This window comes from Solenopsis invicta, chromosome 5 (genome assembly GCF_016802725.1).
Source record: "Solenopsis invicta isolate M01_SB chromosome 5, UNIL_Sinv_3.0, whole genome shotgun sequence".
Lineage (NCBI taxonomy): Eukaryota > Metazoa > Arthropoda > Insecta > Hymenoptera > Formicidae > Solenopsis > Solenopsis invicta.
In genome coordinates this window covers 19,164,822-19,176,885 of record NC_052668.1, presented here as the reverse complement: position 1 = coordinate 19,176,885, position 12,064 = coordinate 19,164,822, and the positions used below count along the sequence as shown (strand labels likewise).

The following is a 12,064-nucleotide window of genomic DNA, read 5'->3' as shown; positions in this document are numbered from 1 at the left end:
ATAAACTTCTGTTTCGCAATCCGTGCATATTTGTATATTTCGCCAGGAATATCATTGCGCGATAGAACACGATGCAGCTGCATGAATGCTCAAATAATTAATAATACTTTACGCTGTTTCGACATTGATTTATGCACGCGGACTGGCATGCTTGCATCACGGTTACTCGGCAACTTTTAATTCGCACCGTTTATAAGAGCGCGTCATTGATCGCGAGAAATTCTTAACTTTTAAGTACCGTTGCTATTAACGGAATGCTTATCAAATAACATTTACTGTATCGGCCAGTTTACGTACGTTCTGATCAAGTTTGTCTCTTCCAGACTTGTGGGAGAAAAAAAGAGCTCGAAATTATATTTAACTTAAACAAGGTACCTGAACCGAATAATAAGACCCACTTAACTTATTTTTTTTTTATAGAAATTCTATTTATGAAGATATTGGAGTAAACTAAGTGAGGATAAAATGTTTGTTACAATCACGCAAAAATAAAATTATCTTTCATATAGAACATTTGTTACTCAACAAATAAAAGAAATTTTTTAAACTCTAACATTGGGTCTTGTTAAACGTTTGTGTTTTTAATAAGACCTGAATCAAGAATAAATTGAAAATAATGAAAGACATTATCTTCCACATTACTTTTAAAATGCTTATTAATCACAAAATCAAAGTTCCCTTAGCGCATGCCCTACTGTTGAACATTGCAATTATTTTTAATTTGGTCTGTAATTAATTTTAATTTTTAGAAATTCTGGGCCAATCGAGGACAATTTTAGTTTCTCGAAATTTATCATTGTTGAAAATTGTTATCCTCTGTTGCAAATTACGCACATAACAAACAAATGGCCATAACAATAAATAAGTATAAACGTATAAATAAGTCTCATTAATAAGTCAATTAATAAGTATATTATTTATGAAAAAGTATATATATTCCAAAAAATTGATATGTATATTTTTTTTTCCTGTAGTTAGGAAGTTGAATAATATTATAATATGCTGTAATAAACTATAAAATAATGTACTTAAAAACTTTGTAGCAAATTTTTATAAAAACGGCTTATTTACCCACTTTGTCACAAGTTTTTGTTGCACTAAATAAACGTGTTACTGCCGGTTTTAATTTCCCAGGCTTTCTTTATCTACTTTCTATGACACACCGTTTAATTATATATTGTTTAGATATAAAACGAATTTTTAAGTGATAAATTTAAAAGTGGGCGCCTCATTTAGTGCTACGTTCGAGGGGAAATTCACAGCCGGCATTGGTGTACAAAATTTCGGCAGTGGACTGCCGAAAAAAGTAAGCAGTGACCTATAATATTGACGGCATTGTCGTCAGTGGTTGGGGAGTGGTGAGCTCACTTCAGAGTCGATTTTTCGATCATGGGGTTGAGCACAAAAATTTTTGAATACTTCGGGAAAGCTTTAGAATTCTTGTGCAGGCATTGGCGTATGATAATGGGCACGCGGTAGTGTTCATAATTGCATGGCATTGCCTTAATTTTAATATAGGATTGACGGCATTGTAGGCATTGACTAACAATAAGCATTGTCGGCAGTGTACAAAAATGTCGGCAGTGTTTTACAGCAATGCCAAAAATCGGCATTGGTGTACAAAATTTTGGGTTGTGAATTCCCCCTCGGCTACGTTTTATTCGGCTCAAGTATCTTATATACGCAACGTTTGATAAAATAAAAGTTATACTAAAAATTATTTTACATATGAGAAATTAAAATATTTGACGTCGTATCGCGAACGAATCTTCGCATAATAATTTCTCGCTGAACAAGAATTCCGTCCCACACCGTTCCATCATAACTTTCGAGACTATCAAAGGTATTACGTCACGGGAACCCGCGACCAAAGTACCAACCTTCTACAAAACCGCCCACGCATGTGAGAAAACCAAGTTTTCCGACACAATAATATCTAAATTATTAATACGCCCGACATCGTACGCCAGTAACGTGAAGTATGTAGCCTTGTGGCCTCCATTATTTACGTAACATTCAAATCACGATTTTAACTACCGAACGCATGGTTTACACCGCGACCATGGAATGCGTCATAATAGAATGAGTACAAATTTTTGGTATTGTGACTCAGCAAATACTGAGAAAAAAATGTGTTTGGTATTTGTGACTATAATTGCATGAAAAAATAATTATAGTTAAGAGCTTCGTTTTTATAGCTATTGCTACTGTTCAGGCACGTTTGCGCTATTTATTATATTCGTGTCATTAAGTTTCGGCCAATCGCCGTATATATAATTTGCATAGCGCGACACTGTATTTTAATTATTGTATTTCATATCTTATTCATTTCTTTCGCCGTGACATGCTCTTTCTCTCTCTCTCTCTCTCTCTCTCTCTCTGCGCGTTTACAAGTAAATCATAGGTAACGAAGGTTTTTTGGTCGGAGCATTCAATTTTCAAAATTGTTTCCCGTTTCGAGTTTTCACGCTGTTTGCTTCGAACTTAGACACGGGTCACCCGGATGACGCGTGATCCCGGTGCTCCTTCTTAGCCAGAAAAGCGAGGAAGACTGGCCGTCTGTCGCGATTCGCGCCAGATTCCATCGGGAGCTACGAGCGAGAAACTGAACTCGTCGCGGTTTTAGAAAACGTTCAATACTCGAGAGTGAGAAATGTTCAATTTTCGGTGAGTGAGGACTTGAGCGAGTCGATAATCACGCACACGGTGCTCTCAATTTCTCGACCGCCGAGAAACGAAAACTGTGCGCGTATCGAACGGTTGGGCAGGGTCCACGAATTGTGGGAGCTGCTATAATTGCTGTTATGATATTAATAATAATAGCCTTACGTTTAAGTTTTAGTTATAATAACATTTTTCTATAAATAATAATTTTAAATATTAATAAAATCAACATTTTTATGCAGTCAATACGATTAGAATTAAAAATAAATATAACTATTTTTTAAATATTTGCTTATTGTTTAAATAAAAATAACTAATAGCTATAATGAACGTGGTTAAATCAGCTATTAATGTATAACTGACACTAAAAATAATTTTAAATTATGGTATTTGCAGCCATTTTTTATCTCAGTGGAAGAAAGAGAATAAAGTCCATTAATTCGTTATAAAACAGGGAATTCTAGGGATTTAAATAATTGAGTCATCAAAGAAGCTTATAAGGATGATAAAAATATATCGCAACTCTTGCAACTGTATTTTCAATTTGCAAATGTTTCCTGACTTTTTTAGTCACGTGAAGTCGAAATGTGAATTCCTTTTACAGTCAAACCATTTCTCTGAATATTCATGATAAATTACGGGGCGAAGATTAAATGATCCTTGCGGTTGATTTAAACAGTGTTTGTTGCTCTGTTACGCATTCCTTACGTGTACGTGTATGTGCGTGTTAAGCTTCATCATTTTTCAGTGTCGCAAACTTTGCGGGCAGCACATTTTTCCACAGCGAGTTAACGACGAATTAAACATTAAACATTACAACGGCCGGGCGATTCTGTGCAATAAAGACGGCGATAAATGCACTATAAATATACGCGAATAGGTACTATATTGCGAGGCTCGTACCGTTCAATTCGCCGACGGAATCGCAATCGAGAATCATTCGTGGGTTGCTCATCCATTGCACCGCCTTAACATAATATGAGAAAAAAAATGGTTATAATTCTCATAATTTAACATGACACTGTAATACAATTCATAATTATTTTCATCACAGCCAGTTATATATTTATAATTGTTTTAATCCTGGGAATCCTGGAATTGTTACTAACTACACAAAAATGTTTATTTTATTTTTATCATCTATATATCTTTTTATATTTTATATAGTTTGAAATTGTCATAATTTATAGTGGGATTTTTTCACAATTAGTAGATAAACATAAGGTTATTATTATTAACGTTATAGCAATAATATAAAAATAGAGCTCCCAGCTATAATTATTTTACTAATTATAGTCACAAATTATCAGACACTTTTCTTTTTCTCTCTCTTTCAGTGTACAGAATTCTAAAAGATTTAGAAATGTATAATTCCTAATTTCGTGATTCAAATCTACGATGTCGCTTCTTCCTTCTCGATCAGAAACGATCACGTACTCTGGGATGAACAGGTTTCTTTCTCGAAACGATTCCCAAAGGCGTAAATCGAATTTAATCAGTTGGTCAATTGTTCTGTTTTCAGGAATTCTACGAAATCGTCGAAACACTTTGGAAGGATCGAGGCGTTCAGCAGAGCTTCGAGAGGAGTAATGAGTATCAACTCATCGATTGCGCCAAATAGTAAGTCGTTTTATTCTACACATTTACGCGAAAGAGTTTGGCAGTAACGTTCGGAGTTGAGCCGCGAGATGTTTAAAATAACACACAACCGACATCGTTTTCAATGGACCGCGTTGATGTCGTGTCGTTGCCAGTCCATTCGGATGCGTATATGTCAGAATTAATACGATGCGTTTTTCGTATTAACTTTCGCCCGTCGATTCGACAATCGTTGGATCTTCCGAAGTATAAAGAATACAAGGCGCGATTATTGTAATCTGCCACGGGAGGGTGATATCATGGGCACGATAAGAAATCCGCTGAGATAACGCTTACAACGTCGATAATACCATCGCGGATCTGTCATCCATTGGACGTGCGAGATCTTTTTTTAGAATGACTCTCTCGTTTAAAAATGTATCACACCCACTTTTATAAATGCGTTAATATTTGTACTTAAACTATACACGTACGAAAATGTTTGCAACTATTTTTATTTTTTTTAAACGATACATTTTTATACTTTATTTACTTTATTTGTTATTTTTTATTATTGTAATACAAAAATTTCAATTTTTTAAGAATAAGAACTTTACGTATTTAAGATTACGTATGTAAAATTTTATCGCGATTTTAATCTTACTTATTTTGTAAATAAATATGTACGTAAATTTTATTTATTTACAGAATAATTAATCTTTGCGTCACAATTAAACTTTACATAAATCGTCTTGAGTACTTGAAATACTTTATAAAAAATTCATATTTTTGTGTCATTATTTGTAAATTTATTTCTAGATTCAGAACACATTTAAGAATTTTTGATTCAGATAGAAAGTTGCTGTCAAATTTTTTGTATTACTTTGAAATGAAACAGAACAATTTATAATTTTTTTCCTTATTTTAAAAAGAGCTAATACATCCTTAACAAACACAACTTGATCTTTTACTTTATCTTATCGTTTGATAACGTACGAGTATCTCCATTTTTTTGTTAATTCTTTCCATTTTCACTCGTGTGAATAAATTTATTGTAATCATTAGGAAAAAAACAAGAAAAATCTATATTTGTATATAGATGTAACATGCGCACGTGTATTTATAGACTTGTGACACCGATTTAATGCCAATGGAGACAATGCCTTAACGAGGTAATCACTTTAATAGGGGCCACTCGTTTATCCAGAGACAAATTGACACAACCTCGAGCTTTTTTGTACGCTAATTCGATGATACGAGCATTGACTTGGTTACATAAAGCGGCATCGCGTAATTCGATGAGATTACGATAGCGAGTGTGTCTGACGGACGAGAACTAAACGAGGGGCCGATCGAATGCAATAGCTTTAGTATTTTAAACGCGAAGGTCATTGTACCAGATCTTTTTACGTATAAGAGAAAAAGGAACGTAAATCTCTCCGTAGCGTAAACTACGACCTTATCCGTTTAGCCAACAATCGGCATGTGACTGTTTTTCACACCCGGCCAAACACAGGGTCGCCAAACACTTTAATTTGACAGTCTTCTATTTGTGAACATCCTCCTTCGCGCATTTGGTAAATTTGGTCAAAGTTTTACTGAAATTGTAGTAAATTATATTGAAATTATAATAACATTTTTCTATGTGCGCGTTTCTCACGATTACCGTGTTTTTCAAGGAAAATTCTAAGAGAAAATTCTCTCTACGTAGAATCATAGTACTAAAATTATTTGTTTATCGACATGCATAGGAGAGCATTCTCTGTACTTATCTTCTATGTACAGTTTGAATGAATCCATTAAAATTTAAAGTCTGAAAATTTCCAGATAAAACGAGCAAACAAACTAATACATATATTGAGATGATTATTATATTTTTTAATAATGCCTCACAGCACGTAAATGTAACGGAAGGGAGAGGGAAATGTGTATATTTCCGTCGAACAAATTCTTTATTTGAACTTTGGTATATCGCTAAATTCGCGAGCGGCGAGGTCCTTTTTTTCTCATCAATATTTCGTGCCACTCGTAATCGTATTATCGCAGATTTCTTGTGTTTACTCTCTTTTTTTCTCCATTAGTGGCTCGATAATGCGGTTCTCTCTCTCTCTCTTTCTCTCTCTCTCTCTCTCTCTCTCTCTCTCTCTCTCTCTCTCTCTCGTGTGTAGCACAGGAATCGTTGCCGTTAAAAATAGCGCGATGTATTTTTAGACTTCGCGCTCCGGGGTGGTGAGATATAGCGTTCTCGTAGCATATTCGTAGATGACGCGGAGAGAGACGCAAGATGGCTATAACATTGCGATATCTAGCCCCGTGTAGCGGCCGCGTTTCTACGACTGCGTCCAGTATATTAAAAATACGTTTGCCCGTTCGTGAACGTGTGGCGTACGAAGTGGAGGCAAAGAAAATAAATAAATAAATAAAAATCCGCGGATTTTGTCCTGTCCGAAAATCTATGTTTCGCTAATGATTCTAGACACGCCGCGATAGAGGTGTCACGCGAATTCTCCACGCGTCCTTTCCCCTCGAAGATAATCCGAAAGAGATAGCGATATTGCCTTCTCTCTAAATATAAATCGGTGAATAATCACTGATTAACCAGTGGTTATCTTAATCTAAAAATGAATGAAAAGTAATTGATAATCATTGAAAGGTTCTTGTTGATCAGTGTATTAATAAATACACTCATAAATATGTACTAATAAATATGCAATAAATTGATTGATTTTTCAGTTGAGATAATCACTGATTACCAGTGCTACACCATACTTGGGACTGATAATCAGAATTATCCACTGATTCAAATTTAGAGAGTTTGAAATATTCTTTCGTTTGCTTTTTAACGCCACGATTTCGGGATAATCGTTACCTCGCCAGCAGGAATTTCTTTTATAAACACGCAACGCGCGTGACATAGTAAAAATGTGACCTTCTTGCGCGCACTAAATACGGCGCAACGATACGTACTCCCTCACGAAAATATCACGAATCTGAGTCAGTGTGTGGAGAATAAATATTTGTCCATCACACGATTACCGTGCACGACAACGCGCGATTATTGATTGTCGGTTTAACGGGAATTATTTCCGGGTCGGATCATTTTTAGCGAGGCAAAGTTCCGCGTTTGACGAGCATTTGCGTAATTGTCATTGGAAAAAAGGGAGAAGGAAAAAATTACAATTCCACGTGCATATTTTAATGCGTATTTTAAGAATGTTTTGGCTATACGATGCGAGTTGAAAGTTATCGAAACTCTAGGTTTAATCTTTTTTTTTTTCTAAATCAACAGCAAAAAATTTCGGTAGCGAATTTTAGCCCCGAAATTAGCTGCAAAGAAGAAAACAACGAAAAATTTAATTTATAATGATTTTTGCAGCGAAAATTGCGGTATTTTGTTGTAGTTTTAGACAAATGACTTTTAAACGAGTAAGTGCATATCTAAATAAATTTTTGCACGAATTTTTTATTCGAGTTTTATTAGACATGTAAACATTTTGATTTAATTGGTAATGCTACTTTTCCATCAAATTTACAAATTAAGTACTTCAAGACGCGATTTTACATAAGAATCAAGAGTGTGTGTGTGTGTGTGTGTGTGTGTGTGTGTGTGTGTGTGTGTGTGTGTGAATAAAAAATTAAATAACTTTTAAACCAATAAATGAATTGTGCTGAAATTTTACACAGATACTCATACGTAATGATAGATTATTCTATGAAAGTGTTCTATTTTGGATAATATTTTGAGATCCAACCCATACGTCCTTAATCATACGTCTCGTTTCGATTAGAAGTAAACGCGACGTTTTAATTACGCGATAACACACCTCGGCGCGTCTTAAAAAAGGAAACACGCGCCGCTATATTTAGGCACCGGTCTATATCACGCGGATTATTGATGCCTGCTATACACATAGCTCGTAAATGTTTGGATAGACAGCCGCACGTGCCTCTCCTCTTCGCCGTCGATACGTTGGTGTACCTACGGTGATTCTTTCCTCTATTATTTTTCCATTATCTCAAATAGTCACCCTCAAAATGATGGAATGGCCTAATACGATACCTAATGGTGCACCTCCCCACTGTCAAACCACCCCACGTGCGTCGAATACAAAGACTTGGCTTGTACTTGATTTATAAGGGCGGAAGGAACGAGGAAAGAGGAAACTTAATCCTCCATGATCCCAACGTTTTTTTCCGCTGATTTCCCAGTCTAACCACGTTACTGGTGCCTCATAATGCTTTTGAAAGAGGATTTGGGCTCTAAAAAATCTGAAAAAATTCTGATTTAAAAAATACTTTTCTAATGTCCTCTCAAAAAATAATTTCACACTGCCCGCAGCTTGTACCGCTCGAATTTAAGGTTTAAGAAAAATTCAAAATTGAAAATTCGCCTGGCTTTTAAAATCCATCCGATTGTTACCACGGAGGGTTAATATTGCAATTAATAATTTGTCGTAATTATAATATGATTGTACTCCATTTTGGTATCTCGTCTTTGCGTTCGATATGTGATTTCCACAATCACCGATTGTTTTTTTAGCTAATAGAAAAAAAATTGACGAGAGAGAAGAGAGAAGAGTGGATGGAAAAGAATGGAAAATTAGTGTTCTGAGACGAAACGAGCTGACATTTAGAGCGAAACTCCGGGGCTTGGTCTCAGGTAGGAGAGGAATTGTTGTTTCGCGCACCCACGGATTCCAAGTACGGGAAACAAAGGGGAGGATGTTTAATGTTTACCGTCGAGAGCTGCCGCACGCTGGCGACGTTAGGGTGGCGCGCGGCTGGAACCGTCAGGTCCGTCAAATATTTGCGATTCGTGTGAATGATGACGCGGAAGCGTCGAGGCTCGAATTTGTAATTCGGCGATCGATGCGAAGAGATCGTGTCGGGGCCATCGGCGGGGTGTCCCTCGTGAGCGATATCGAGTCGAATCACGGCGACTTTAAAGCCGTCAAAACGTATAATCGGATCGTCCCTCTTAAATCCCGAGCGCGCGGCCCGATTTTTTCCCCCGGTGGCCCGATCCCCCGAATTCCCATTCTGCCGTGACTCTGGGAATTCCATTGCAATATTGATTCGCACACCGGGGAGGTACACCGTACACCGTACACCGTACGCCGTACGCCTTACGCCTTACGTCGTACAGACGGCGCGATGGATTCGTGGCGGCGCGGTTTGATGCATAAGCCGCATACTGATTACACGTCGGCCCTACATGTCGAGTAGATGTAGTTCTAGGAGTTAAACCGTTACCCACTTTCCACCGACCCCCTGCACGTACGGGGTGTCTCGGCTATCATCGCATATGCATACGTGCATACGTTAGCGAGGTACGAATCGCGCAGTTAGTCGGTGCTTGAGACGTTTCGAAGCTAATCGCGGAAAAAAGTAATTGCTGTGCGAGTTCAACACTTAGAACCAAGGAGATTCGGTGGTTTAACGAAGAAACGATGCCTGAAAGCAATGAACGAATCGTTAGAGGAATTACATAGTTGTTTGCCAACGCAACGTGTTTTCTTCATTACAGCGGCAAAAATTTAGTTAATAGTTTTGTTAAAAAGTTTAATCCAAATATTTGATTGATTTTCGTAAAAAGTTGTCTCGCTGTATTAACAAATTTCTAATAATAAAGACTCTCGGAGCTAAAATCAAAACATAATAAATAAAACAAGGTTAATAAGAGTCTAGAATGCGATTGAAGGAGCGAAAAATTACAATAATTAATAGCGTTTATTCTTCATGTATACATAATTTCGCATTTGCAATTGTGTATACACGAAGAATAAACATTATTAATTATTGTAATTTTGCGCTTCTTCAACCGCATTTTAATCTCTTATTTATTATTTTTTCATTAACAAATTGGTCGTGCTATTTTAACAAATATGATTATGATCGCTAACTTTGTTCGGCTATAAAACTTTGCTACTTTGACATAGAAAATTGTACGGCTATGGATCTACCGAATCGTTCAAGTTCTCGGTTGTTTCAGCAAATCTCTTTTTTTTCCGTCATTGAACTTGCTTACCGTAAAGTTAATTACATTTCAAACTATTATGAGATTTCTCTTTAGGATTGGCACTCGTTGTCGCGTCGATAAAATATTCCATTCTAGAAAATGAACAATTTATTCGAGATCGAAGGAATCGAGAAACGGTCAAGGAGAGAATGGCGGCCAATCGGTCTCGCTCAAGGGAACTCCCCTCGGAATTGTCCGTGGGGCTCCGTATATGGAGGTAGATTAACACCTCGTGTATAATATTCTATATCGTGCTCGATAACGTGGCCGGAGCTTAGGGCACGGGAGGGGCTTTGCCTAGCTGTTGCTGTCGCAACATCAAACGCGCGTCCGACTCGCGCCGCCCGCGTCCAGTCGATACACGTTATTATCGCGCACGATCCGGCTTTCATCGTTCTCCTCCCCGCGCTTTGTCGTCGCGAATTAATTCTCCGCGAACGAACGTCGAACGTTTAACCTTTAACCGGAAGCGATTGAAAAATCCGACGCGGCGTTTTGCCGATCGCCGTACGAACGAGGCGCCGACTCTCTCTTTCTCTCTCTCCCTCTCTCGTTCGACAAGCACAAGATCGGACAGAGAATAATTAAATGAACGCGGTGGAAATATTGTATAAAAAAAAAAAAAGTCCGGTTGAGAGAGACCATTGCAGACTTTTTTGCGCGATATACAATGCTCCAATTTAATAAAACAGAATACATCGCCGCGTATTATACGACAGTTTTCTCGTTGCAGCGCGTGTGTCGCTGTTTTGTTCTTTTCTTTTTTTTTTGTATTGATTCTTAAATGCAGGACTTTCTACTTGGATATAATATTTTTACTACTTGGGCACATTTACTCTTTTCCGCTGACGTTACGCGTTTCGACTGGCCCGGATCGCTGTCAGCGCCACAACGCTGTCACGTTTGCTCACCTCAAGGTCTCGGCGGAGGGTTAACACGAGCACGATAACGAGAAAATCGTTCTGCAGCAGCAGCCGCCGCCAGTGGGTCACGACCTCCTTCCTCTTTCAATTCTCTGGAGGTCGATAGCCTCATTTCTGGTGGAGCGCGCCAATTCTATGACCTACCTTCTCTCGCGAGCCTACACGGCCGTAGACATGCGGATTTTTTTTCTTTTTTTCTTTTATATCACGAGCGCTATGAAAACCCAGCGCACCTCTCTCTCTCTCTCTCTCTCTCTCTCTTTCTCTCTCTGCATAACCGTAATATTCTTTTTAGACAAATTGATAGTTTGATCGCTTTTGGCGATAGTAGGTGCTTTTTATTTACACAAGATTTGCCACCAAAGCAGAATTAATCAATTTATTTTGATGTAACAATGAAAATTGAATGGAAAACTAATATAATTTCATAGTAAGAGTTTTAACAATATTTATATACATTCGTGACAAAGTTTCTTCGTCGAAAATCGATCGAATGATACGTGTAAAAAGTACGTGGTTTTTAAAAAGTTAAAATTTTAATATATCAGGCTCTCAAAATTATACGCGCTTTTGAGAAGAAAACTGTTATATATAAATAGTGAAAATTATTATACATTGAAAAAAAAGTTTATGTTTAAATAAATATATATATATTTTAATATCATTTGCTTAATTTAAATAAATATCAAGTAGTATAAAATAATTTATTTTTAAACTTAGGAAATATATATTTTTTTTTTAATCAAAGAAATGATATATTAAAATATATTTTACTTAAATATAAAAATTCTTTTTTAGTGTATATAAAATTTATATAATTTTATAATAATGTTTATATTGTATACCAAATTATTATATTATTATAAAAAGTTGCTTTAGA

The 12,064-nt window shown here is 36.6% G+C and overlaps 1 protein-coding gene across 1 annotated transcript in view; it reads left to right on the top strand.

Moving 5' to 3' along the window:
* LOC105205688 (guanine nucleotide-binding protein G(s) subunit alpha) overlaps nucleotides 1-12,064 on the top strand; it is a 39,443-nt gene that overhangs the window by 14,122 nt on the left and 13,257 nt on the right. The window contains exon 5 of the mRNA XM_011175158.3: nucleotides 4,187-4,284. Within this exon, the coding sequence (XP_011173460.1) occupies nucleotides 4,187-4,284 (98 nt within the window). The remainder of the gene's footprint in view (nucleotides 1-4,186; nucleotides 4,285-12,064) is intronic.